At 45.7% G+C, this 27,303-nt stretch overlaps 4 protein-coding genes across 4 annotated transcripts; 2 read left to right on the forward strand and 2 right to left on the reverse strand.

Annotated features, from left to right (window-relative positions):
* Nucleotides 1–909, forward strand: LOC131281079 (mediator of RNA polymerase II transcription subunit 8). Its single transcript, XM_058310332.1, has 2 exons — nt 1–232; nt 301–909. Exons 1-2 carry the CDS (start codon nt 68–70, stop codon nt 883–885), a joined length of 750 nt encoding a protein of 249 aa, XP_058166315.1. The 5' UTR covers nt 1–67; the 3' UTR covers nt 886–909.
* A 278-nt stretch (nt 910–1,187) lies between these two features.
* Nucleotides 1,188–8,852, forward strand: LOC131282893 (mediator of RNA polymerase II transcription subunit 24). Its single transcript, XM_058312438.1, has 5 exons — nt 1,188–1,301; nt 2,615–2,701; nt 2,774–5,034; nt 5,115–5,651; nt 8,683–8,852. Exons 1-5 carry the CDS (start codon nt 1,188–1,190, stop codon nt 8,780–8,782), a joined length of 3,099 nt encoding a protein of 1,032 aa, XP_058168421.1. The 3' UTR covers nt 8,783–8,852.
* Nucleotides 8,853–8,950: 98 nt separating this feature from the next.
* Nucleotides 8,951–11,216, reverse strand: LOC131294170 (uncharacterized). The gene is made up of 2 exons (XM_058322215.1): nt 10,502–11,216; nt 8,951–10,209 (listed from the first exon to the last, which is right to left on the reverse strand). The coding sequence occupies exons 1-2, from the start codon at nt 11,214–11,216 to the stop codon at nt 8,951–8,953; spliced, it is 1,974 nt and encodes a 657-aa protein (XP_058178198.1).
* Nucleotides 11,217–15,059: 3,843 nt separating this feature from the next.
* LOC131282412 (G protein alpha i subunit) lies at nt 15,060–25,381 on the reverse strand. Its single transcript, XM_058311867.1, has 5 exons — nt 24,561–25,381; nt 15,973–16,444; nt 15,648–15,742; nt 15,381–15,569; nt 15,060–15,298 (listed from the first exon to the last, which is right to left on the reverse strand). Exons 1-5 carry the CDS (start codon nt 24,673–24,675, stop codon nt 15,108–15,110), a joined length of 1,062 nt encoding a protein of 353 aa, XP_058167850.1. The 5' UTR covers nt 24,676–25,381; the 3' UTR covers nt 15,060–15,107.
* Between the last annotated feature and the right edge of the window lie 1,922 nt (nt 25,382–27,303).

Genomic DNA, 27,303 nt, shown 5'->3' on the forward strand with positions numbered 1-27,303 from the left:
GTACAAATTAAAGAAATCATAAAGTTTTTCTTGTTTACTGTGGGCCACGTACAGACCAAACAACGCAATGCAGCGCGAAGAAAAACAACTTGATATGCTCTTGGAAGCAGTCTTGAATAGACTAAATGACTTGAAGCATTCCATCGGAGTGATGATACACAGACTGGAAACAGAATATGAAACCATCAACTGGCCCACTTTCCTCGATAATTTTGCCCTGATATCTAGCCATGTAAGTAGCAAAGCCAGGTTTGGTTCAGCGTATGTTTTCTCGCTCTCATCATGGATGTTGTCTTGCAGCTCACTGGTCTGATGAAGATTTTGAGCACTGAAATAGGAACACCTCTGCGGAATTTGACCGTACTGCCGTTAATGCTTACGCCGGAAAGGGATGAAGCTTTATTGCAGTTAACCGAGGGTCGAGTGCCGATATTTTCCCACGATCTTGCACCTGACTACTTACGAACCAAACCAGATCCGGGAGCCGAAAGTAGGCAAGCAGCGCATGAAGCGAAAGCTAACAATCTAACCGTTGAGGCTAGCATGAAACAGGTGGCCCAGTACAACAAGGTGATATCGCATGTCTGGGACATAATCAGCAAGGCAAAGGAGGACTGGGAGAATGAATCATCAACCCGGCCGGGGATACAGCAAACTAGCTCGATGGCCGATACACAGGCGCTAGTGGCTGCTGTGGGTCTTGGCAACGGGTTAACCAACCCCGGTGGCAATGCGGGAGGTGCGGGAGTTATGATACCACCGGCCATTCGCCAGGGCTCTCCAATGAGTGCTGTATCCCCGTCCGGTGGTGCACCGATGGGCAAAATGCCGTCGGGTATTAAAACTAATATTAAGTCCGCCAATCAGGTACATCCCTACCGCTAAAATAATAAAATTAAAATATGACAAATCTGGTAAATAGTCTTGTACGTTTTAATTTATTCACCATTTTTATATCGGCATAATACAATTCATGGATGAAAAGAAAGGGGAATTATCCCAGGAATTTGTATAATCGTAAATAAACATAAATGTGACTTTATCAGTTACGAAACGAACTGTGCAGTATAAACACATGCGTCAAGCTAGCCTAAAACATCGTCGGCATTATGCTTGTCAAACAAGTATTGCCGATGTAAACAACTGTGTACTTTGTGAATGTTTTATTCTACTAAAAATTAGCTAAAATGATAATGGATAATTCAAAAACCACCAGCAAAACAACTCTTCTCAAGCTGATGTTGCTGCGAGCATGGAAAGAGCGCTGGACCGACTGCCAGTGGGGAATAAATGTAAAAACGGTAAGCATTCCCATTACACGTCGCTCTGGACTGCGCGTTCGAATTCTTCCAGCAATTGTAATTGCCTCGGCGTTAGTTTGTTCGGCAGACGAATCTGCAACGTTAGCACGTGTTCCCCAATGTCCTGGTGGAGGGCCTTTGCATTGGAAAGTCCTTTGCCTGGGATTCGCAACTCGGTGCCACACTGTACGCCCGGCTGTAAACAGATACTGTAGATGCCGTGGATTCCTCGGACAGACAGTTCGCCTCCTCGAATAGCTTTAAGTATCGAGATTTCCTCTGTGGAATATATGTTCAGTCCATCGCGACGGAAGTGATTCGAATCTTTTACATGCAGAGAAACATAGAGCTGCCGCTGCAGCCCCGGTATGCGAACCTTCAATCGGTCCCTATGCTGCGAGAGCTTCGGAATGTTCACGGCAATCTTGTGCTGCTCCATCACGATCCCTTTACCGTGGCACTTGGGGCACGTAAGCTTTTGTGGCATGCTTTTAGAGCCGTTGCAGAATTTGCACGGCACCAAAAGAGTGCCAGTTTCCGTGTGATGCAACTGCTTTCCGGTTCCTTGGCAAACGCTACAAGGGCTATTGAATTCGCCTGATGGTTGTTTCCCGGTAAACCCACAGCGATCACATTTTACTGCAATAGGCAACGTTAGCTCACGAGTTGTGCCTTCGATCGATTCTTTAAACGGGACAGTAAGCACAACATCTTCATAGTTCAACTCATTCAATGCGACTCCTTTTCCAGAGTCTAGTGCGCTCGAACTGCTTCGAGGGAGGAGCGAGTGCTTCCGTTGCACATCGCGATACAAGGCCGAATTTAGGTCGACGATGCTGTTAGCTCGATTCTTCATTTCCTTCACTAGTTGCTCGTACGCCTCCGTGATTTGATTAAATTTCAACTCCATATCCGCCGTTTCCTTCGTCGCTGGGTGGCTTTTGCTTCGATCCGGGTGAAATTGTTTGGCCAGTTGGTAGTAGGCTTTTTTAACATCACTAAATGACGCCGATCGACTCACGCCAAGGACGGTATGAAAGTCCGTTGACGTCGAAGCTATGGGCAATGTTTTTGAATTTTTACTTGATGATTTCGACGATGAATCTTTCTGTTTACAATTGGAGGAAGGGTTCGGAATTTTTGCCCTACCTTTTCCAGCGATCAATCGTATCAACCCGGAACCGATACGAAATTTGTCAGCCATTGCAAAAACGTGTTACATTATCGCAAAAAAACGGCTAACAAAGTGCACTCGAGGTATTTTGTTAGTCTGGTCTACTTTGTTAATGCAACTTGATTTACTTTCTTTTCAGGTTCTCACACGCGGCGTCAGCGGTGATGTGTACAATTTAGCGGATGCAATTATTCAGCAGGCTGTAGTAGGTTCTGGCGCCAATAAGGTAAGATTAAACTCGTTAGATAATGAGCGATAATATTGAAATATTAAAGCAACAAATACGTATTTCACGCAGCTTTTCCTCTCGTACTTAAAACATTCCCTGTGCGCGCATTTGATTTCACACGCAGCCGTTCTGAACCGGATCGGCAAGTATGAACATTTCGACAAACACCACTGCCTGATAGCTTTGCTCGATTTTCTGCAGTCCATCATTGAGGGTGTAACCTGCCGAAGCAAGCAAGAAGAAGCGCTTCTGACCAAGGCGATCATATCGCTTGTACATTGGTTACTGCAGATCTACGAGAGCGTACTCAAAACGTACGCCGAGAGTCGTGTTCTGTCCTGCGAGGAAGAGGAAGTGGTGCAGAAGGTGGCGATTGTGTTAGAACGCATCGCCGAGAGCCCTTTCCTGCTCGGCGTAATCTCGATATCAAAGTGCGAAGACCTGGAACTGTTCATGACGCTGCAGAAACGGTTCAACGGAATTAATAATCTTACCCTGACGACCGGCTACGTGGCGCAGGTAGGCAACGCGAACCAAAAGAACGTCACCGTTACCGATTACATGCAAAAGCTGGTTCAACTGGAGGTAGACATATTGGAGATGAAGCTGTTCGATGGAGGCAAAGTGGAACCGATCACGTACAGCATGCAACCGTTGATCGCCATTGAGGTACTGCTGAATCCTATGTGCGACACGGCCATGTACGTGGCGCAATTTATCAACCTGAAGCGCCTCAAGGGCTACTCGTACGCGCGCCTTTACTGCGAGATCATGCGTGGTTGTTTTATTTCGCTGAACAACGTGGAAGGAACTTCAAAGGAATCGTTGTTGTGTGCCTTTGCGTTCATCAAAGTACCGCACATTTTGCGCCAGATTCATGCGAAAGTGAACGGCAAGGAGCAGAAGGATGAGGTGACCAATGCGACATACAGCGTGGAGATAGTCGAGGCGTTCGAGATGCTGTTGCAGGATTCGCCCGTGCTTGATTACATGGACATGAAGTGTGCCTGCAACGTCGTCGAGTGTCTACTGAAGGAAATGGCGAAGCATAATCTCGTTACGGAGACACACGTAAAACACTTTGTAGCCCTCCGAGAGCCGGTGACGCTTGGTTTGCAGAAACTGGAAGCGGCCAACACTCAACTTACACTGATGGTGAAGTTTGTATTCCGCGTGGAGTCCCCTTTGGCGGGAATGTTGAAAGCACTCAGTGCGGATTACAGTAAGGTACAAGATGCGTTGCTCGCCATGCTGTGCCAGGTGTTAACCGGAAACAGCCTTGACCTGGTGCTTTCCGTGGCATCAGTGGAAGGAAAGTTCAAGGCGTTCATCGCGGGACTGCTCAAGTGCAACGATTACGCCAAACAAGCAACCAGCGTTGAGATGGGCAAAGCGAGTGCGACCCGTGGTGCGCTGTTCGACGTGACCTTCATGATACTGGCCTGTATTGCCCAGAGCTACGGGTCGGACGTAATACTGGCGGAGGGTGGCAACAGTTTCTTTGAGAAGTGGGTGCGCGATTTTATGGTGGAAAAGAAGAAAACCAAATGCCCTATGAACATGGTCAAGCAGGCAGATCCGATGGTTCTGGAAGAGCTGATTATGGCACTCAACAACTCGGAAGGCGGTGGTGGCTTAAAAGCATCCAATCTGCGCTGGGAAGACGTGTGCTTCACAATTCCCGCCTTACTCCACCAGGTACTAATGGCGTGGGTAAACGAAACCCTCTCGCCGGTGGAAATCAAAAAGATGCTCGATGGGCTGAAGACGTACTTCTGCTCGTTTGCCGTGTGCGCCTCGTCGTGGCTGTGCGCTTATATGCACGCCGCAGGACCCGACGAACAGTTGAAACCGATGAACATGGTTCAGCAGCTATGCAGTGCTCCATCCGGACCGCAGGCCGAAGAGTGGCAGCAGCAGGACTACTGCAAGGAGCGATTCGGACTAATGGGACAGCTCATCCGCCGAATGCAGCAAGAGTTCCAAAGATCGCCCCAGGTCAATCCGAAGCTACGTGCCCTGTTCCCGAACCAATTGCATATGGTGTCCCACCTGCCGGTAGAGGAACAGTTCGAGGAAGCGTGGAAAGCGATCGCTGAGCGGGGTTGGTTGCCGATCGAGACCATCTTCCTGCTCGATACTCTGCTGCAGTCCTGTGGACCGGTCTGGTTGATGGAAAAGCTCATCGCCAAGCTTTTCGTGTGCAAGTACATACGTGATCTGAACAAAACGATGGACATCGTTTTTGCAATCATGCACCTGGACATCGAGCGATGCACCATAGCTCTCTTGTCACAGATCGTTCCGAAGATGATGCTTAACAGCAAGCAGTTAGTATTTTACCCATTGACATAACTTTTGTCGACAAAATAAACCTTACCTTGAAATCCGCTTTATTATATTTTTACAGAACACCCGAGATTGTCGATCCACAGTCGCGCGTTCTGGCTAAACTGTGTGTCTATGCGATCATCGTCACCATGGAAGTATCTCTAACGGCGTCGAAGAAACGCACCCGAGGAGCCGCAACCGGCCTGGACGCAGAAGACCCGCTCGATTCGCTCTGTTCCAGCGCGAAGATCCGTAAACTCGATATCGACGGTATGGGCGTGGGATGCGAGGGAAGCGGTGGTATGGGGACTGATTTTGGACTGGACAGTTCCCTCGAACCGGTGGCTGGGTTTACCGAGACAGTAACTCCAGTAGCTCCCAGCTTGAAGGAACCGCTGCAGGGTTGCTTGCAGACACTGTTCCGCACCTTCACGCAGTACATCTCGACAGACGAGCTGTCTCCAAAGGTGTACTTTGTGTTCCAGTTTCTGTCCCAGCTGGTCGAGAGTGGGCGCGAGCAAGTCATGACCGTGCTGAAACTCGTCCCGAATGGGTTGGTGCAGAACCTGTTGAAAATCAATGCGACCGACGAGATGACCGTGGGTTTCATTTTAAGGTAGGTGTACTAAATCTTCTTTGTCGTCATTGATTGTCTTTGTTTTGAACTTTGTGACTGTGGATGGCTGGTTGAAATACAACAACATCAAAATTTAACATTAGGAAAACACACTATATGGTAATGTCGAGGAGGTAGCGGATTGGCTAGCTTTCCATTGCTATGAACATGGAACCAATTGACCGAGTCTCCCTGGTTGAATATCTGGGAGTCACTCCGGAAGACGGGCTTACATTCTATACACACATTGATGGGGTCATCGCTAGGGTGGGAAAAAAGTGTAGAGCGCCACGAAAGATGCAGAGGCTGCAAACGGTTGCGAGTTCAAAAATGACAATTTGAAGATGATCTTTCTGTAGGAACTTCATCAGTCGCTCTTGTGCAATCACATGTGTGACGCCTTGAATGATGATTTGATTGATGTTTTTTTTTCGACGCGACAAACTGTTTCACGGATAAGGTTTGTTTAATTTATCAATCTTTGAAAGTGGTCCCTTCATATGGTGGGCAAGGGCGGTACCGGCTACACAAATTGGAGGCAGCATTTTACATTGTGACTTGTTCGATGAAGTTGTAGGAAAAACTCAGGAGGTCTACCACACTGAGCTTCGATGAATTTTCAATGGAAATTGTAGCCTCATTAGATTGGTTTCTTTGCTTAGCAATCATCAAATTCACGGCATGAGTGCTGACCCATATAATTATCTGCCTTCCTATGGGCAGATAGTACGCAAAAATTGGAACATTCCTGGCTAAGTGCAGTACCAATGCACACATTTTTTCAACCCTTTGCCATGTTTATAAATTATGTATGGCTGCAAGGGAGTCATCGTTGGTTCAGGACTGTGTAGAAGCCGTCACTGGTAGAATGCATGTGCAGTAGATGTCACGATGTCGTCGGGGTCCTTTGACGCAACGCACAACATCTGGCGCGGTCCGCCGGTAGCTCCGTTGTACAATCCGACCCAAAGTCTCGGTGAGTTGCTGTACCGGATCATGCAGCGGACACCAAAGCGTATCGCACAGATTAGTGCCGACGGTGGAAGTCGTACGGTGACATACGAACGCTTGCATCTTTGGAGCGTCCGGTTTGCACAATCCCTCATCGATAGCTGTGGCCTTTCGCCGGGAGATCTGGTCACGGTGGTGGCAAGAAATGACGAGAAACTGGCCGCGGTAGTGTTTGGTTGCTTCATGGCCGGCATTCCAGTGAACACGCTCGATCCGTCTTTTCGGATGGATGATTTTGAGCACATGCTGGCGATGGTACGACCGCTTGTGGTTGTGTGTGATAGCGAGCTGGTGCCGGTGCTCCAGGAGGCATCCGAAAAGGTCGCGATTAAGCCACAGCTGGTGGTGATCGGCAAACGGCTCAATGGTTATCCGACGGTGGATGATTTTCTGCTCCCTAATGGTTTGGAGACGAGCTTCACGTGAGTACGAACGTTCGAGCCATGGATGGTTTAGAGGAAGTTATTCGTGTTTCTTTTCCATAGCCCACACCACATCACCGATCCAGCGCGTGAAGTTGCCATCATCCTGTGCTCCTCCGGAACGACGGGACGCTCGAAGGGTGTTTGTTTGTCACATTCGGCCTGCATCTCGCACGCCTGTAGCCTCTGGAAGGCGAAAGAAAACGATCGTGTCCTATGCTTTAGCTCACTCTACTGGGTGTCCGGGTTGGCCACTCTACTGACGGGCACACTAGCTGGTACTACGCGTGTCATCACCCGCGAAACATTCAACGCCCGACTCGCGATCGATCTGGTGGAACAGTACCGCATCACGATCCTGTTCATTCCACCCGCCCAAGGATTGGCCATTCTAGCCGACCCGACGGTGGGGATGGCAGATTTCTCTAGCCTTCAGATGGTACTATGCGGCGGTGGAGCTGTCTCGGAGGGGCTGAAGCAATCGTTCGAAACCTATCTGTCCCGCGGAGGAAAGTTTGTGGTCGGCTATGGACTGTCCGAACTCGGGGGAGGCGGTGTCAGCACGACACAGCTCTACAAACCTGGAGCAATCGGGAAGCTGAACCCACGCATTGAAGCTAAAGTGGTCGACGCGGAAGGCAATGCACTCGGTTGTGATCAAGACGGTGAGCTTCTGCTTCGCACCGAGTTCGTCTTTCTCGAGTACTTTCGAAATCCGGACGAGACAGCCGAAATGCTCGATCCGGACGGGTGGCTTCACACCGGTGATATCGCTCGCTACGACACTGACGGTGTATTTTATGTTGTTGATCGGAAAAAGGACATCATTAAGTACGCGGGATACCAAATTTCGCCCACCGAGCTGGAAGAAACAATTATGCGAATGTTCGGTGCATCGCTTCTCATGGTATGTGTGACCGGTATTCCGGTACCGGGGAATGATCTACCGGTGGCACTGGCCATCCGGCAACCGGGCGGGACCGTCTCCGAGCAAGAGATTGTGGCTGCGCTAGCTGATGTTGTGGCTGACTACAAACGACTCCGAGGGGGACTGTATTTTGTCGACCGACTCCCGATGACGCCGTCCGGAAAGGTTCAGCGACGACGCTGCCGGGAAATGGCGGTAGAACTGTACAGTGGTGCAGCTATCCGGGAAGAGTAATTTAATCGATTGGAGAGGCTCAAAGGGTAGTACTGTATTATTTATACGCACGTGACGTGTGCACCAGACGTACCTTGCAGCACGACGGTATTGAGGCAATGAGTACTGCTTTCTCGAAGTGACTTATACCACATCGTGTGTTAAAAGAAAAAAGAAATAAGCATGTGATTGTAGCACAAACTATTAGTAGAAACAATTTACAAATGCGAAAATGTCATATAAAATTATATATAACACCAAATATATTGCATACAGTTCTGTTACTGCACAGGAACTACTAATTGTGTACAAATGAAATTGATTGATTGACTATTCTTATTTATTAGCTTGTGCGGACATACTTTCTCAATACGTATAACTATGAACTAGGCTTTTTAATTCAAAATGAGACCCAAAGCCTAATTCAATGTTTCATATTGATTTTCTTCTTTTCCAGACTATACGATCTCAGCACTGGTAGTGGTCGTCAGTTTGCGATGTCGGACATTTGCCTCCTACGGAATATTCAAATGCGTAAGGACAGTATTAAGTTGTAACACAACGGAATATTTGCATCGACAAGCTATGCGTGTGTGTTTCTGTGCTGGTAAAACAACAATAAATCGATTAAGAACTATATCTGACACGGATAGTGTACGTTTTATTCCATTGTATTCGGATCGCACGCGTTCCGTCTGTCCTGATGGACGATAAGAGCATTTACGTCAAAGCGATGATTGCGTAACAGGACGGCCGATGTTGCTGTTGGTGCTACTTCCACTGTCGCTGCTTACCACACTGATCCTAGCCCTCGATTCGCGTCGACTCATTTCTATCTCTGTATTAACGGCACTGACCTGTCGCTGGAGTCGTTTGCGGTACTGCCAGTAGCCGAGTCCAACGGCCCCACCGAGCACCGCCACTGCTCCGATCGCCATTCCAGTGATTGATGCGGCTGAAAGTGGCTCACTCGCCGGTGCCGGTTCTTCCGGCGGTTCGGGCACCTCGTCCCGATTGTGCAGCATCAGCTGGGCGATGTGTTCCGTCGCGTGTCCATCGATTTTGCCTGCACACACCCACTGCCCGAAGTCTTCCTGGCGCACCGAGGCGATCACGAGCGAACAGCTGCCACGAGCGAGATTATGGTTCGGGTTCGAGTAGAACCGCTCGAGAACGGGCCGATCGGAGGTGACGTTTTCGTTCAAGCTGAATGCTTCCCCGGAGGGCGTAACGAAGCGACAGTATTGTAGGGGTGTACCACGCGGAATGGAGTCACACCCGATCAGTGCGGGAAAGTCCAGCACGGAGTCGACCGTGTCGGCCGTGGCGATCATCTGCGAGGGCGATACGCGAACGGTAAACCCGGCCGACACTTCCAGCGCCGAAACGTGCCCATTGCCGACGTAGCAGTGCCACCGGCCGGCATGTTCGTGGTCGCTTATTGTGCCCAACCCGATGCCACATTCACCCATTGCGAGCGAAATGCCGCTGTACCAGTAGTGACCCGCACCGCGCTCCTCCGAGAGTCCCTCTGAGAGCGAGTAGAACTGTCCATGCGGTCCCCGGAACCAGCAGTAGTCGATTGGTTTGTTCGCGTTGCACTGCAGACTAACGCTCGACTCGTTCTGGGCCGTGACCGTCGCGTCCAGGTCAATGATGGCCAACGGTAGTGCCGTGTCGGAGTTGTCCACGATCGCACCGGACACTTTCGTAATCGTTTCATCGCCGTAGCCGAGGAGACACTTCCATACGCCCCTGTCGAGACCGTCCGGTTCGAGGATTTCCAACCCACACTCGTTGCGCTCGAAGCCATCCCCGACGTAGCCGTACCGGGACGTGGCGATGCCTGGGATGACGTTCAGTCCAAACCCGTCCGACAGCCGTACGAAGCGGCAGAATTTGAGCATAAGCTGTGTGTAGCGTAGGTAGCAAGACAGCACGTGGTAATCGGGTTCTCTGTGCAATGTCGTAATGATTTGCTCATCTGTAAGCATATTACGAAAACAAGTTAGAGGTTTTAATGTTTTGAAAAAAAAACGGATCTGCAATATTCTGGACATAAACAAGAGGATATTTTGGGTAGTCTGTGCATGGAAGGAATGTGGGTTATCTATACGTATGGCGCAATTCATTAATTCGAAGAGATTACGAAAGGTTTAACGGTCACCCATCAAATCAATATTTGAACAATGAAAAGGAAACTGGTTACACCCTTTAATCAAAATGATATCAATTTCACACATTAACGAGTTGGTCATCGGCCTTGTCTTAGTTACCTTTGTTCTCGATCTGTATCCCGTAAGTCATCTCGCGCATTTGTCCCCGTACCCCGGCGATGACGTTCCACACACCGGCACCGGTTGGATCAGTAGAACTCAACGGCAGCTTGCACCGTTCGTGCATCGGAACCTCATGTTGCACTTGTCTCTCGCTAGCTCCACCCTGGCGCAGCACATAACAATATTCCGTGCGCTCGGGGCTGATTTCATCGAGCGAACTCACACTGGCACCACCGCCGACGCCCACCTCCGGCACCGACGGACGCTCGATCACATCCACCATCGAAACGCCCCGTATGCGGTCCGTCCCACGGACTAACGTCAGACGCCAGAATCCGGCATCGCTCTGGTGCACCGGATTAACTCGTATGCCACACTCGTTCTCGAGGATACGCAGCAGCTCCGGTTCGCCGTTAACGTTGCGGCGTTTACGGCGCGCCACATTCCTATCATCGTCGTTGCTGGCGTGCACGTCAATGTCAACGGATGAGCCGGGCTCGCGGTAAAGGCAACGGTCACCATTTTGCATCGGCACGAGTAAACGCAGGTGCATCACTTCACCCTCCGCCACGGTCACACTGGTCGGGTAGACGTACCCATGGCGGATTTCGAAACTGGTCAGCAGATTTTCCAACCCGGTAGCCGATGGAAAAACCACGCCACAACAGCATATCAATCCGAGCAGGATCGAGTGTGCACTGATTGTCACCATCGCGGCGTCGAACGATTACTACGATGAACACCAGGACCACGAGCGGGTCATATGGGTTGTAAGTGGCCATTGGGATGAGCTTTATCATGCTTCGATTTCTTTGGTTCACAACAATGAAATGATTATTCCAGATATCGGGACGGCTAAAACGAGTATTGATAACGGTAAATCCAACGAAAATGACTTGAAACATTTTTTCCCACACACGCTACTGTGATAGAATAAAAACAAAACGAGTGGTCGCTATTTTTAATTTGTTATTCAATATATTTTGTATCAAATTAAATTACAAAACCCCACGCGGGGGGCTCGATGCTGGGGCCACGCATAAAATAATATGGTTCGCGCAAAGGTTAAAATCCTGGTTTCACGATTGATCATTCCGATTGATTCGGTTTCACTACCCTCTGTGGAGGAGGGGCAGAGCTGGAATATTTACTCCTTTTCCTATCACTGCCGTTACAGTGCAACCGAAGACAACCCTGCCTGTGTGCAATAATTGTCCCTTACTTCCCCTTTTTTGATTCGTTTTCGATGCCCTTCCAGTGTCTTCTACTTCAACTCGCTGCTGATACATTCCATTTTGCACCGATGCATTGTTTTCTGTCATTAACCTCTCAATTTGCTAACGCCAAATGTTTCACTTTCATGTTCGCCTTATGTTGATTTCATTCTTTTTTAAAATGTGCACATTGTAAACGAGGGTACTAGAACTGTTAGTTTAAAATGTTCGATGTTAGTTTTCCATTTGTTCGCGTTTGAGGCTGCCCAAAGAGTGAAGCATAATTCATGATTTGTGCGATAGTTTTGTTCAGTTTTCCTTCCAGTATTGTATTTTATTTGTTGCGTAACATGTTTTTTTTAGTTAACACACACATTCATACACAGATAAAGTTAAACACATATTTACGTTCTCCTAGTAAAGTTTCTGTCATCTTATCTCTTCTGGTAAAATCCTCAACATGCGTCTCGTTCAATTGTTATGTTCACTCTATATAATCAATCTACGTTTCACTCCTTGTTAGCGGTGGTTTACATTCGTTTTGTGTTTTGTTTTACGTTTCCTTGACACGTTCTACAAAATATGTTCATATCAAAATTGATAATCGTTCGTCTTGTGTTTAATTTTTCTACCTCCCTCCCTCGACGCTGCTCGGTGTGAATTCAATGTAAATTGAACTTTCCAGTCAATTACCCTTTCTTAAAAACTCGTCCCTTTCTTAAAAACTGGCAATGTTCAGCCTTGTTTATGACCGAAAATTTGCTTGCACCGAGTCGTGTTGGTTCAAAAATGAACAAAATAACTTTTGGCAGATCGATTGATTGATATACTTTTCAATAATGGGAATTCAACAAACGCGGCACCGGTTCCGTTTGGCAGGATACGATTTAAGTATTCAAAATCAGGAAGAATCACTCCGTCCATCACTAACAATTTTGAGTTTTTACTTTTGCTATTTAATGCCAGCTTTAAATCCCGCTCAACGCCCTCTCAGTAAACTTTTATTGTAGCATGATCGAAGCCGCATTACAAAAGCATTCGGGGGGAAGGATTTCTCGTAAATTACTCGAGATTTTGCATATGATACAAAAATATTTTTATATAGATATATATATATTCATTCGTACATGTACGTTCGTTACAAAATAAATTCTTCTATCATCTTGCTGAGATGTTTCAAACTTCACTTGTGCGTGTCCGTTTAACTTCGATCGTCCTCATCCTACCGATGATAAGTCTCTGTCTGGTTAATTGGTAGTCTATTATGTTTCTGTTATTTCGTGTGCCGATAGAGCAAACTTTCGCTTTTTCTTCTTCAGAATGTACTTCCTTTTTCTTGCAGGATTCTGTGTTTGTGTGTGTGTGTTTTTTAACCACATTAGTGACTTTTATCACTTACTAACAATTTTGGATGCATTTCCAACCTGTTCGTTTTACTTTCACTACCAAAATCAAACACCGGGTAACAATCAACAGCATTTATAAAAAGATCATGTTGGTGTAACATGTAACATGATGTGACTTGGATAACGCGTTCTTTTCGCGAAATGTGCTAAAATGAATATTTTCTGCAAAGCAACATGCTGTTTGCATGCCGAGACACAATAAGTTTGATGCTACAGGAAAACGGTTTTCACAACGGCGTCAACGTAAGGCAAGAAGCGCACCATCCCATTGGGCAAATAGACGATAGAGTGAGGAAATGCAGGACACATACCTCCTGTGGAGGGTAGTTCTACTTAGATTGCGCAGATGGAATGGCCAAGTATACAATAATACATGCACGTAAATAATGTGTACCCACGTGTTCGTGGGTGTGGGTGTGTTTATGTGTGTTTGACTTAAAGCGAAAATATCATAAATGCACCGTACTACAAGCAAATAGAACCCCAAATTGCTCGGAAACAATATTTGCCTCGCTGTGCCTTTCTCGTCATGAGGATTGTAAATAAAATTAAAGTAAAGTCGTTGCTCCATGACGCAAAATAAATTTTTGATGAATGTAAATAAATAGCAAAATTAAAATTTACTCCCGAAACATACAAAGGAAAAGTGATCTATAAATTTAGTTAGGAAATAAAATTGCTTACCGAATGTTCCATTCAATGCTTTCCCTATCCTGCAATTCTGTAATTGAATTGAATCATGATTGATTTGTGGTATACCAATAACATGACCTCTCGCATTCCCCTTTTCAAGTATTACCTTGACTCAAACAACAATTTATGTTCAAGCACCCTAATGGTGTACAAGAAAGGGAGGGATGTTTATGTTGGATTTTTTAAAGATTTGTAACTAGCAACATCGTCGTTAGATTGTTCGTGCTCAACCTAACTCTGGTTTAGAGTTGTACGTTTTATGGTTTTCTTTACCGGTTTTGTTTTGCCATGTACGGCTAGAGAATGTTCTCGTTACTGGAAAGCTCTTAAATTTTCTTTTTTTTAAGCCTTGCGCGTACTGAAGCTTACGGACATGTTGGTTTAAAGTCCATTCACCCTCTGGTTGCTTCGGAGAAGAATAAACTTTTTGCTTACCCTCCAGAAAGCAAGTCTCCCTTCTTTGCGCATGGATAAAAACCATCCCTATAACCTCCTTCCGTTTGCGATATCAAACTTCATTTCCTCTGTCACCCTCGTACTCTCCGTTCATTTCCTTATTAACTATTTTTTTTTTGCTAAACCTTTGCTTTACCGATCCTCACACGCACATACACGGGGCATATTTTGTTTTACTTAATCTATGTTTGTTTACCTACACTAAACTAGAGCAACGATGAGGAGAAAACGAAACGTCTAGGAAAGTGTTGCGTTGAAGAGAATTTAAGTGATTCATCCCACATTTCATTGCAACCATGTGTTGGTGCCATGGGGTCATGTACTCCATTGGGTCATGTACGTTGTAGAAAATGGAGCACCTCCGTTAGCAAACCCCATTCCGTGCCTTTCCAGGGAAAATGATATTGGCAGCTACTGCTTAAGGGTTTTTTTTTTCTTTCCGTAGGGGCTAACTAGTTTTCAATCCTTTTTGTGACACCTCGTAGTGTCACAAATGTGGAAAAATGGGTAAAAGCTACCAATATGGATTACCTCCGAGCAAGTAGAGCGTACTGAAGGATCGTAGAATGTTCACGATAGTAGTTGAACTAAACATAATTAATAGCACTAACGTATAAGTAGGTATAACACGCATAACGGCCGGCACCAATCTGATAGGGCATCCGGGTCTGCCTGTCACTTTGTGCGCCCGTGGGGCGACGGTCACGCAATTTGTAGCTGCCATCGCTATATGTTGCTGCGTTTGTGGGGTTTTGCTCTTCCCCCATCTCTTCACTTTCACCTCGGTTTTATATCGTTGGCAAATGGAAGCTTGCTGCAGCTAGCATTGACACCTTAAAACAACCCGCAGTCCTTCAGGTTGTTCTTGATAATCACATCCGAGACGGCATCGAACACGAACTGGATGTTGCTGGTGTCGGTGGCGCACGTGAGGTGGGTGTAGATTTCTTTCTGATCTTTTCGTCTGTTTAGGTTCTCGAACTTCATCCGAATGTAGCTGGAGGCCTCCTCGTACGTATTGGAACCTGATGGTGCGGACATACAATAAGGAAGGAGGAAGAAAATGTAAGCGTTTTGTAAGGGGGGACAATCGTTTCAATTCCCTACCGGCGTACTCGGTGAAACAGATCGTCAACGGCGATCGGACGATTTTCTCCTCGAACAGGTCCTTCTTGTTCAAGAACAGAATGATGGACGTTTCCACGAACCACTTCGAGTTGCATATCGAGTCGAACAGCTTCATCGATTCGATCATGCGGTTCATCTCCTCATCCTCGGCCAACACCAGATCGTATCCTGAGGGAGGAAAAGGAATATAAATGCACAATCCATAGAGGTATTTTGTATGGAGTTTGGTAATGCTTCTCAACCTACCAGACAGTGCGACACAAAAGATGATAGCCGTCACACCTTCGAAGCAGTGGATCCACTTCTTACGCTCCGATCGCTGACCTCCAACATCAAACATTCTGTCAGAGCAACATAAAGAGAAGGAACATGTAGATAAGCAACGTTACATTCTCTTAAAGTCGAGTCTTTAAATTGTCGTAATGTTTTGTTTGAAGTTTAATCAATATTATTTTCGGTTTTACTGATCGTGTTAGTGCCAAAGGTCATTATCGCATCGAATTTGTCATTAACCTCTCCCCTGTTTTGCTAGTTAAATTCCCCGTCTGAAAGGATCTAAATGTGCACGTACTTGAAATGTATGGCCTTAAAGCTAAAGTGCGTCTCGACGATGCCGGTAGTCTTGACGCGCGTCCTCAGCACGTCCTGCTGCGTCGGGATGTAGTGCGGCTGGGAGATGCGGTCGAGCGAGTTCAGGTAGTAGGCGGCCGAATCGTTCAGCTGGTACTCGCGCGACCGGGAGAAGCACAGCTGGACGCCCGGGTCCGTCCAGAGCTTTTTCATCAGCGAGACGAGCTCGGGCGTCAGCTCGCCCTCCTCGGTGGCGGACGCGTACGTGAAGAACTGGCGTGCGATGTCGGTCTTGCTCGGGTCGGCAAAGTCGATCCGCAGCTGGCCCATCGCGCGGATGATCGCCATCAGGCTCTGTATGGTGTTGCTGTACACGACCGGCCGGTACTGTTCGCACTCTTCCTGCGAGTAGCCAGTTTCGTGGATGATTTTCATCTGTTTGACGATCGTCGATTTTCCCGATTCACCGGCACCTAGAAACAAAGGGAGAGAGAAAAAAAGGCGAGAAATGTTAATTCGTATAAAAGGCAGATTAATTACTGATAGCAGCAATGGCTTTCATTTCACAACAAAGTTCTCGTTGCTCCACCACTCTTGTCGGTCTTGTCGGCGACTAATTGAAGCGTTCTCTCTGGCCTCTGCGGCGCGTAAAGATGAATAAATTTGATCTCCCTTTATGTCAAGAGGCGGCGACGCGCTGGTCAATCGCGTAAGATTGGCGCGGAGTCGTGCTTTTTTTCTTTCTTCTCAACCAGCCGAGAAACTGATGAATCATGTGATTCTTGCTGTTCGGTTGGCAAGATGAGAGAATGAGTGCAGGGAAAGAATGTAAGATCGGATTGAGCTACATTCTTCTTCTAGGCTGTTCCATCTTGAACCGCCACGGCGAGTAATTGACAGCGGGTGCAAGTGAAGTCCAAGGACTCTCTGCCGGCATGCGCCATAAATCCGGAGACCTTTTCTGGTCAATAGAGTTACAAGATCAATATAAGACCTAAGCTTAGTAAAAACGGATCGAACCCCTAAAGTTTCAGTAGCGTGATGAGATAATCCAACATCATAGAAGAGATATTCAACCACATGATGCAAAAGATCCTAAAAAGGCACATTATACTTATTTCAGTCCTAACATTCTCAATGTTAGGAAATTTATACAACGTCGACTTAGAAAAAAAAACTAAGTTCGAAACATTCCCTAGAGGTACCTTCTTGAAAAGATTAACTTCGCAAATTAAGCAATTTGATCGAACACATATTTTCAAAAACTTTCCAAATGTTTTTTTTTTTTGTGGTAAGTGAAATGTTTGTCCATCGCAAACGAAATGTACGTGATGTGTGAACTAAGAAATTGGAACCACAGTAAGCAAAAGAAAGAATCTCCTAAAGTGATCGATTGCAAAAACGTATAAACCACTTTTTTGGCTTTAGCCAACGTGCCTTCCGCTGTCTAATTCAGTGGCATAAAGCAGCTACTAATGTGCCATTGTGGGCAAAGGTCATTATGGCCATCCTTACTACCGTCCTCTCCCATTTCCCGGGGAGGTGTTTCAATCGGTTCTAGCAGCTTAAAGTGCGGAGAATGACTGGTCTCGTAAGATAACGGAAAACGTACCGCATCGATGGCAAACACTTTTTCTTTTCCTTCGGGTGAGAGTGGGTGATTAAGTGTTGGTTTTACCCCAATGGTTAGTACTTATTCGTTGTCAGTTTAGGGGGTGATTAATTTCGCAACATTTGTACGAATATATCAACATGGGACATTGGGGTTGCGTGTGTAGATGAAAGTATGCAACCTAATCGGTCTATTAAATGTGTCAGTTTTGTAATCACTCTTGTGGAACGAAACCTTTTTGCTAAGTAACAAAGTAAGAGCCCAGACAGTCCACTTTCTTTCAGTAGACGAATACTAACAACATTCGTTGAATTATTTCACGGAGATAAGCAACGCCCCAAATTTTCCCCGAACCGGCCATCGATACCTGGTATCAGCACTAGCGTGTAAGATAATCAAAATCAACGTCAAACAGCAGCCCCGAACGACTGTCGACGATGGGTCAATATCGGTTATCGGTGGTTTCCATCGGCAGTTCACACATTTTCGACGTTGGTTGGTTTTTCTGTTTATTTGTTTCACTCTGACCTGCGAGTTCATCGGATGCGATACGGAAAATCGACCGTTTTTCCCTTATCTATTTCAACATGTGTTGACGTCTTTCATCAGTTGTCGATCTAAACTGCCACAATGGAGGCAGCTTCGTTTCAAATATCCGTGGGTAAAAAAGGAAGTGTATGTAGGTGAAAATGACGCCTTCCATCTTTCGGTTGAGCGATCGATCACTGCTTCACGACATCACACTACAAGAGCTGGTGCCTTCGTTATGTTCCGAGATTGAGAGAATAATCGCCCTTTTCCTCGTGTAGGCAAACCATACATCAATGGTTCCGGATTATCGGAAGTAGGGAATGAAAGCAGAGCCGTATGAAAAAATAGATCTTTCGGAGGATGTCTACACATGTTTCATCACAGGAAGATCAACGAACGAAATGTTTTTGCTCTAAAACAAAAACCAATATGCAAGATTTCCTTTTTCAAAAATAACCAGATGGAAACGTTTGCGCTCATGCACGTGCAGAATAAAAACGCTTTGCTTGCTTTTAGGCAAACAAGTGGCAAAAAATGGAGCAATGGTGCAATTCGGTTTGCACAACGCCGCCATACATATTTCGATGGTCAACATGGTCGTGGTGCACACATAACGGCGTGTATGAGTCGGGAACCATTTGGGAAATTATATGTATAGGGCCGCCGCCGAGGGAAAAACGAAAGTAATTCATTCGACATTAAGTAATGATCTTTTGCTGGATGAAATGGACGAGCTGGTGTTTCAATTTCGTCTCGTCACGCCATTCCGTTTCGGTTGCAAATGTTTGTTACTATGCGGATCCACAAACGAAATTGCCCCCATTGGGTAACCTGAGGGACGGACGGTTAAACTATATGCTCGATCAATAGTAGGGTTTTTGGGAGTGTTCGATTTTTGCAAGAATACAGAGATCCAACTGTTTGGCGGGCGTGTTCTGGTGAGGGACGTTAAGTAAGAGAGTGAATAATTTTAGGTTCTCAAACAACTTAGGATACAAGATAAATAAGATAAAGAAACAAATGTTTAACTGAAAGCACATAAAACTGGTTGGATTATTAATCGAAAGCTTGTTTTTAAGGTACTCGACAAATTGCAAAGCATCTGGTGTTGTTCTGGTTTTGTCTGCTGATTACAATTGGCAATTGCTGATCTAAAACATTGGCAATTTAGAATGATTCCAAATATGAAGAGTATTTTATTAAAAAATTATGTTTTTAAATTGCCCACAAAAAAGAAATGAGGTAAAATTTATTAATAATTTAAAGTTTGGTACTGACCAATATTTGAAAAATATACAGCAGCGGTGGTAAACAAACAAATCAGTAAAAAACCATGATAATAGGCACAAGTTAGTGTTAAAGCATAAATGAATTAATGTTAATTATTGCTAAGGAGTAGTATCTAGGAAAACAACAATTATTTTCGTGAGACAAAAAACTGATAAGCTATTTTAAAGCTAGGTGCCTTAAAGACAACACCATCTGCTTTCGAGCAAACATTTATTGGCAACGGGTGTATTTTAGCAAAGATATACAAAAGTAAACTTTTATGTCTGTGAATGCAACGAGAGATTTTATGGAAGTCACGATTAAATTGAGCCAACGACGTCACTTTTCTCTTCATACCTTGTAGAACACCACGCTGGACTCTAAGGAACACTTGAGGAAACATAGATATTTGTTATCGTTATCGGATCAACAAAGGGTCATAATGGAAAAAAACCTCGAAGATAAGTTCGCAAACGCAGCCTTGTTTGTACAACATTCAATGTTGCTGCTTCGTGTGACTCATTGCTACGGACGGGCCCCGTTTCAGGGGTTTTCAGAAGGACAGAACGGTATTTAAATTTCTTAACCGATAATTTTTGTTGTCTATTTTGTAACTCCATTCTGCGAAATGAGAACCGAGTTTTCTAATGAGAATCGAGAGTAAAACAATTTCGTTCCACAACCGCAACATTCAATTTAATTTTTTGTTATGACTGTGCAAAATGAAATATTTAATTCCTGACCGCAATACATTTAACAACAAATGCTCCAATTACCAACCCCGCCGCTCTGGGTGCGTTTTTTCCCCATTTCTAGCATCTCCAAGGGGTTGCCGGTGGTATCAAGAAGCGTCGCGAGGTCGCATTTAATGGCACAATCTTGGTGGTGTACAGGGGCAAAGAATGCAACCGGTACCCCGGGCGGTGGGGTGCGGGAAACCGTAAAGTAGTGGAGGCAAACGGCGACTCAACCCTCCTCGAGGCAACTGGTGTGATACGATTATCGCGTCGACGATGATGATGTCATTTAATGTGACATCGGTACGAGAATATGACGAAAATACAGGGAAAAAAAACACATCAAAACGCTGCACCACAGCGCCGTTATATGACAGAGATTGTGTGCGTTCACGTCATGTCTACACGGCAAAGTTGTTCGACTAAGCGACGAAAAGCAAAGGGGATTCTTTACGTAACGCATCCTCGTCTGAAGAAAAAACCTATGAAGCTTTATACGCCAGTGAGCAACTACAAGTTTTCGCTTATTTTCCAAATGTTCTCGACAACAAAAATCGATTGTCCATTGGCGATCGTTGTCATCCGCCGATCGACACGTTGGAAAGCGAGGTGTTGGTGATTCAATTTGTCTAAATTAGAACCGTGTGTGCCCTCGGGGGGTCACACTGTCCGAGAGGTCCCCTAAGGTGTAGATTTCTATGTGTGTGAATGCGTGTGTCCGTGCATATGCTCAATTAAAAGTCTGTTCGGTCGTATTGTAGGTTAATTGAGTACAAACCGTCCCCCACCCTTACAACCCCTTTTTTTCCCGTGGAGAAACGGAAAAACGTGCCCGAGTTTGTCAACATATAGAACGGTTAGTTGAGGCCTTTGCTGGAATGGTCGTCGGTCGGGTGTTTTTCTAGCGTTGATTTTTGTTTAACGATTATTGAGCTCGAGCTGATTGATCGACGGTTTGACGTGCGATAGAAGTTGGCAATCACCGGCGGGGAGGGAAAATGGTTAACTTGATGACGCCAAGAAAAGCGGCGAACTGGTCACGTTATTTTGTGGCGGGGAAACTACGCAAGGTCAACAACTGAAAACTAGTTCTACGTATTTTTTAAAAACCCTTGAAATTCAATCTGACATCGGCCTTCATTCTTACGGAGGGTGATGGCTTAAGTAATAAAAATCAATGACACATTCCGAGTCGCTAAATTAAAGAGAAACCTGTCCTCTATTCCTCTGACATGTGGCATCTTTTCATCTGGGAAAAGATAACACACATTGCTTTGTGTCCGGAGGCACTGAAAACTTCCCCCGGTGTAAGACACGCTTCCCAAAGACATGCGAATTAGTCATGCTAATTGGTGGCACCCGTTACGACCCTTTGCCGGACCGGCTACGGTTTCATGAATGAAATGTAGTTTTCCTCTTTATTTGCTCAACAATTGGTGAACGCCAAGAGGGGGGAGGGGAAATCCACACCCATCCGCGTACACGTTACTGCGCCAATATGGAGAACTGTATGGTGTATGATCTTCTGTATCTCCCCACTTCGCAGAAGCTGATTCATCTTCCGTGCCAGCAAACAGACGGACCTTGGAGGCGCCACTGACATCCGCCCGCACTCTTGAGCCTCGACACGATGCATTGAGTGGTGTTTTCCTTTTTTTCCCCCGAACGACAGAACTATTGCAGAACTGCAAGCAGACGTGCGTTTGATTACACCGTTAGCTTCTATCGACGAATGGAACACGCCATTTTTCACCATCATTGGCCAGTCAGGGGACTACTCGCAGCAACGGGGAGTAAATGAGCCAAGTTTTTAATCGAATAAACACTTCTCGACTCTTCTTGCTTTGCCGGGGCATCTGCATCTGCAGTAAACCCATGAATGAATGGGTGCGGTTTTATTAGCGCCAATGTAGACATCTAAAGAGTCCGGTTAAAATTTAACCGGTTCGGTGCGAGCTTTCCTTTGCAGTGATCTGGATTATTTAAATTAAATAGTACAACAAAACAAGTGGTTTTTGCAATGTAGGCATCTAAAGGTTATTCCATATAAAAGCAAAAGGAAATAGCAAGAGTTGTCCAACTAGTTCTCAGCGAAGACTCTTCGTTCGATCCTTATGTGGCAACCGATAGCTGTTGCCTTTCTCGGTTCCCACTTAGGGCAGACGACGGGAATTTTCCAGAACATTCAGAGATCCCAACCCATCGTTCTTCTCTGGCAAGCAAGCTACTTCCTCGGACGTAGTGGGATAATATTTTGGCACCATCTTTCCAGCTGATTCGCTGTTTTCGCCATTGAGTATTGCAACTGAGAAGTAAGCAAAAGTCTGCACTTGCTGATTGAGAAGTTATTTGATCAACAACAAATCCATCGCCGATCGAATTGAGCGAATACGAAAATAGATTGCATGTTGTTATACTCCCCCATTTTTCCCACCTTTTCCCACGCACGATCGACGATCACATTCTGGGATTTCTGCTACTCTCGGAAAAAGTATTAGTTTTCTTGTGGCGATCCCGTTCACTTTTGCCGGCGAGTGTATAGCAGTTTTCCTTTCGCCTACATAAATCTGACAATTCAGATGTTTCTGTTTTTTGCAACTTTCTTACCGATGTTCAAAAAGAAATCAAACGTTAGCGAAGATCGGATCGCAACGATCAGCTTTGCGGCACACACACAAGTCGTCGCTCTTGATCGATCTCGAACTCGCCCCGATTCGCCCCCTCGGGGAGATTTCATCATATAGTCGGTCAGTATGTTTTCCGTTGTTGCTCTAATGTGCGTTCACACCGGGTGGCTTTTTTCCTAACTTCCTTTCTTCTCCGGCCGACCGGACCGCCACCAGACAAACGCGAAAAAACAAGATTTCGAAACAACCCTGCTTCTCGTCTCCCTGGCGGGGCACGAAAAAGGGAAGCCGTTTCGGAAGTTTCAGGTTTTTGCGCCCACCCTGCCTTGACCTGGCGTGATGTTGTTTTTTTTTTAATGTTCAGAAGCTGCTTCTTTACATGCGTTCCGTGTCCGATGGGCGCGAGAAGACGATGAAGATGAAGTAAGTTTTCTTTCTTCCCCGGAATTATGGACCATGCACACGCTACATGCGTATGGGTCAAATAATGGGCGCAATTCATTTGGGTGATTGGTGGCCCACGCGAATACTATCCGGTTCCGTTTTTTCTGTTACTGCTACACTTCCTCCCTTTGCTCTTGTTTGCAATTATCATCTTCCTGCATCATCCCCCTGGTGTGTCTTTTTTCCTCCTTCCCATATGGCACCACACTACCACGATCATCTACGGAGGAAACTTTGCGTGTTTGACCAACGGCTCCATTACTCATACGGCTGCTCGGGAGAATTTGCTGGCAGTGGTATTTATCGGTAGTATTAATCATCTTCACTTCGCTCGGGAATGAAAAGTGGCCGATCTGAAGGGCAACCAAATGGGTGCAACACGTCGTTCTTATGCTGCTGTGACCACGGCGACATGCTCCACATGATGCTTCACTGGCAACGTTCCTCCGTGCGATTTGCGTACAATCGGATCGATTGTGCCCCCGGTGGTTGGGAGGACGAAATAAGATCGGATTGAGTGAAGCGAGCATTTCTTGCGATGGGATTTACTGGAATCGTCAAAACCCCAGTGGGGGCCTGCTGCGTTTAATCGAAGAAGCTGACGGGACGGTCGGGAAATTGGAGCGCTTCTCCCCGCGCGTAATGAGAGTATTTTCTTTTTACGATCGAGACTAACTGCTGCTATTTCCGTCCAGTAGTTTATGTAAACACACCGGTCGTGCGGGAGGGCCCACCGGCAGGCAAACGAAAAACAAATGGGTAACTACAGCCATTTTTGTTGGACGTAATGTTTGTCGAAATGTCTGCTATTGATGTTGGGGAAAAAGTGGGCAGCCAATTGGTTTGCTTGAGATTTATGCCTGAACGGGTTTTCTCTTGTTCGTTGCTTTTAATTGTTTACATTGTCTGCCTGCGTCATACGCAAGAGAAGCTCCAGGGTTTGGGATATATCCAACAAAAATGGGCAGCGTCTATAGGGTTTCTTTTGATCTTGTTCAATGTTGGCAAAATTGTGAGCTCACTCCTTTCCGATAGTTTTCAATAGAATCATGTTTTTTAATTTTCATTATCAGCTAACAGTTCAATTAAAACGTCATCATCCTGCAACCTGCCATTTAAACATCTTGACGTGCTTGTCGTCATGTTCGAATATCTTTTTCGAACTCCTCCCTTCTTTCACCTCGCTACACCCATAAAACCAACGGTTATAACCGATTCGAACGTTTGTGTTTGATCTGGTCAAGGTCATCGAACCGGTTACCGGGTACACAACGGATTTGGATGATCAAACGCTTCATTTTTCCTGGAAAACTGAAAGCCGACAAAGATGCTCGGGATTTGCTGGTGGAATATTGCGTTAAACATTTACCTAGCAGCAGCAGCTTCACCTCACTAGCCGCCCGTTCACCGTCGGCACGCAACGCACGGTCAATATTCTTCGACCGCTCGATGGCTTCCTTATCTCTGCTGACGGCACAGCCCATTTTGACTTGATTTGAATGGCTGCCCCGTGCTATTCGGTCGCGCTTTTCGCCTTTTCACTTCACTTCTTCACTGCTCTGCTCTGCTTGTCGGAGGAATCCACTTTCCCAGCGGATCTTCTACACCAGCGCGCTGCCACACATTACCCCGCGCACGGTGGGACAAATGGAAAACTGAAAAACACACTCGCACCACCCGCACCACTATTGCAATGATTTCACTTTTTCTTTTTTCTTCCGATGGAAAACGGCTACCAAAATTCAGCACTTTTTCTTTCTCCCCCCACTACCACCGCTGCGTCTGCCGCACGACCGTTTGGATGATGCTGATGCTACGCTTCTTTCCGTTTCCCACTGCACACTTTCTTTCGCTCGACGCTAGTTTCGTCACCAAAAACGAATAACACAACTGGTGGAAAACCGCAGCTCCCGGACGGAAAACTAGCTCTTCGACGGCCACTTGTTGCACGGTGCTGGTAAAAATGAAGGGCGTTCTTCGCGTCCGAGTTTTCCAGGGGACGCCGCGTCGCAGTGGATCGTGGTGTTGTTTTTCTGCTGCTTTTCTCGAATGAAGCAAAAACTGCACGCTGCTACCTTGAACCGGAATGCGCTGCTAGCGCTACGTCGATCACACGCGGCACGTAACGAAACTGATAATTCACATCAAAAATACATTCCACAAGTCCGCTGACAGCAGCGCAAATGAACAGATCCTAAAAAATGTCTGGAACACGACGACGACGCTGTTCGTGACGCGCGAGTCGGAATTGAACTGCTTTAGTGTTTAGTGTTGGCAGAATCGGGATTTGGAAGACATGAAGATTCCATCCCTTGACGGATTCCAAAGGATTGAGTCCCATTTGACAGATCAGCTTTGTTCGTTCGGAACTCGATTCCATTCGATTCTGACTTGATCCGTATTGTATTTGAATTTTATGTGACTCGCTCAAGACACGAGGTGAGTCAAATTAGACAAGTAACGAGTCGATCTAAAGACAATTGGTTTTATCTTAGTGTACTCAAGTTACAGGTCGCAATTGAACTGCTCGAAAATTCCGACCTGCTTTCGAGCAGCTCTTTGATAGCTTGTGTGGGAAAGAGATAGCAGCTTGATTTGCAATTCAGGCGACAAATGCTAATTTGCAAATAACTTTTAAATTCCTTAACCGATTGTGACAAATGACCCCTCAAATGAATGGACTATTCAAGACGCGCAACTTTGTGGATAGTATTCTACTACATTTAAACCATCTTTTATTGTTTTTTCTCGTCTCGGTCGTGTGTCACAAAGTGACATTCGCGGTGTAAATACCGGTTCATTACCGATTCAGTGACCGTGAAAAATACTGTGGCTGTTGATAAATATTGATTTTGAATATGTCGTTACGTTTGAATCGTAACATTTTTTCCGAAGTAAAATCAGTACAATTATTGGTAATAATACAAAATTAAGCAGTGAATGAAAAGAAAATAAGCCTATGCAGTTGTTTAATTCTTTATATGAAAAAAAGGTTCCAAATAGTACGTTTACAGTCATGGTGGATTGTCAAACATGGAAATATATTATTTTCCATTTCGCATTTAAGCAGAAATCTCTTTCATTCACTAAACTTACTACCCCATACAATAAAGGTGCAGTGTTAGGACAAACTCTCAACCTCAGGCACATGCTGTCGTGGAGGTCTGCTCGAGGTTGAATCGTTTCCGGAAATGAAAACACATTTATTTATTATCCAGCAAGCGAGGTAGATTTTTTACAGGCGGACGGGTTGTTCCATACTCCGACCGGAGTTAGAAGGGAGAAGTAATAAAAAGATCCCACAACACAATCGCCTTTCGGTCGATCGTGGCCGAAAAGTAACGAACTGTTTTATCGTTCCTTTCCATTCTTCGACGCGTATGTTTCCATGATGTGCTGATGCGGCTCTTGTGCATGTGCATTGCGTGCATGATTACCGGAGTGCAAGCAACAGAAAGGGGACGCACGAGAAAGGGTAGTATATTTATTGTTTCAAAAACATCTCGGTGGTAATGACGTTAAACAAAAAAACTGCACCGAAAAAACAATTCCCTCTGCTCTGGGGACGATGCAAAGGGCGAGTGCACGTCACGGTGCCCTGTACTCGCAGTCCGCTTCGTGGCGAAGGATTGTATCGAAATCAAGAAAAATAAACACTCCGAAATCTTCTTCGCGATTGGGAACCAGCATGCTGGAGGAGAAAAGCAAATAATCAAAAATCGTGCGCTCCTCAAACGGTACTGAAGCAAGTGGAATGGTCAACCGTTTGATGCATGTTCCTGTCGATTCCGGTTCTTAGGTAGGTTTTTAGTTATCGAAGGAAGCAAACCAGGAGCAGAGAGATAAAAAGGAGATCCTTAAAATGTGAGGATATGAAAGAATTTTTTTAGTCCTAACATACATTAATCTATCGTTGGGACTTATAACCATTCCTACACGATCATGGTTATAGCCTTGTTAAAAGTTATCCAAATGACCATTCATTTGATCGATTATTTCGATCTCGATAGATTATATTCGAACATAGGGAACTAATTACGGCTCTCACGCTCAGCTTCTGGTTCGAAAGACAGAGTTATGTTTCTTATAAATCAATCCTCACCTCAAAGATA

Source organism: Anopheles ziemanni, chromosome 2 (genome assembly GCF_943734765.1).
Source record: "Anopheles ziemanni chromosome 2, idAnoZiCoDA_A2_x.2, whole genome shotgun sequence".
In the NCBI taxonomy this organism is placed as follows: domain Eukaryota; kingdom Metazoa; phylum Arthropoda; class Insecta; order Diptera; family Culicidae; genus Anopheles; species Anopheles ziemanni.

Coding starts and splice junctions, on each gene's coding strand:
- LOC131281079 (XM_058310332.1), top strand. CDS start 68: ATGCAGCGCGAAGAAAAACAACTTGATATGCTCTTGGAAGCAGTCTTG. Junction 233..300: donor TTGCCCTGATATCTAGCCAT/GTAAGTAGCAAA, acceptor GTTGTCTTGCAG/CTCACTGGTCTGATGAAGAT.
- LOC131294170 (XM_058322215.1), bottom strand. CDS start 11,216: ATGGTGACAATCAGTGCACACTCGATCCTGCTCGGATTGATATGCTGT. Junction 10,210..10,501: donor GATACAGATCGAGAACAAAG/GTAACTAAGACA, acceptor ATATGCTTACAG/ATGAGCAAATCATTACGACA.
- LOC131282412 (XM_058311867.1), bottom strand. CDS start 24,675: ATGGGCTGTGCCGTCAGCAGAGATAAGGAAGCCATCGAGCGGTCGAAG. Junction 16,445..24,560: donor GGTGAAGCTGCTGCTGCTAG/GTAAATGTTTAA, acceptor CTTTGTTTCTAG/GTGCCGGTGAATCGGGAAAA. Junction 15,570..15,647: donor CTTTTGTGTCGCACTGTCTG/GTAGGTTGAGAA, acceptor TTCCTCCCTCAG/GATACGATCTGGTGTTGGCC.
- LOC131282893 (XM_058312438.1), top strand. CDS start 1,188: ATGATAATGGATAATTCAAAAACCACCAGCAAAACAACTCTTCTCAAG. Junction 1,302..2,614: donor GGGGAATAAATGTAAAAACG/GTAAGCATTCCC, acceptor CTTTCTTTTCAG/GTTCTCACACGCGGCGTCAG. Junction 5,652..8,682: donor ACCGTGGGTTTCATTTTAAG/GTAGGTGTACTA, acceptor CTTCTTTTCCAG/ACTATACGATCTCAGCACTG.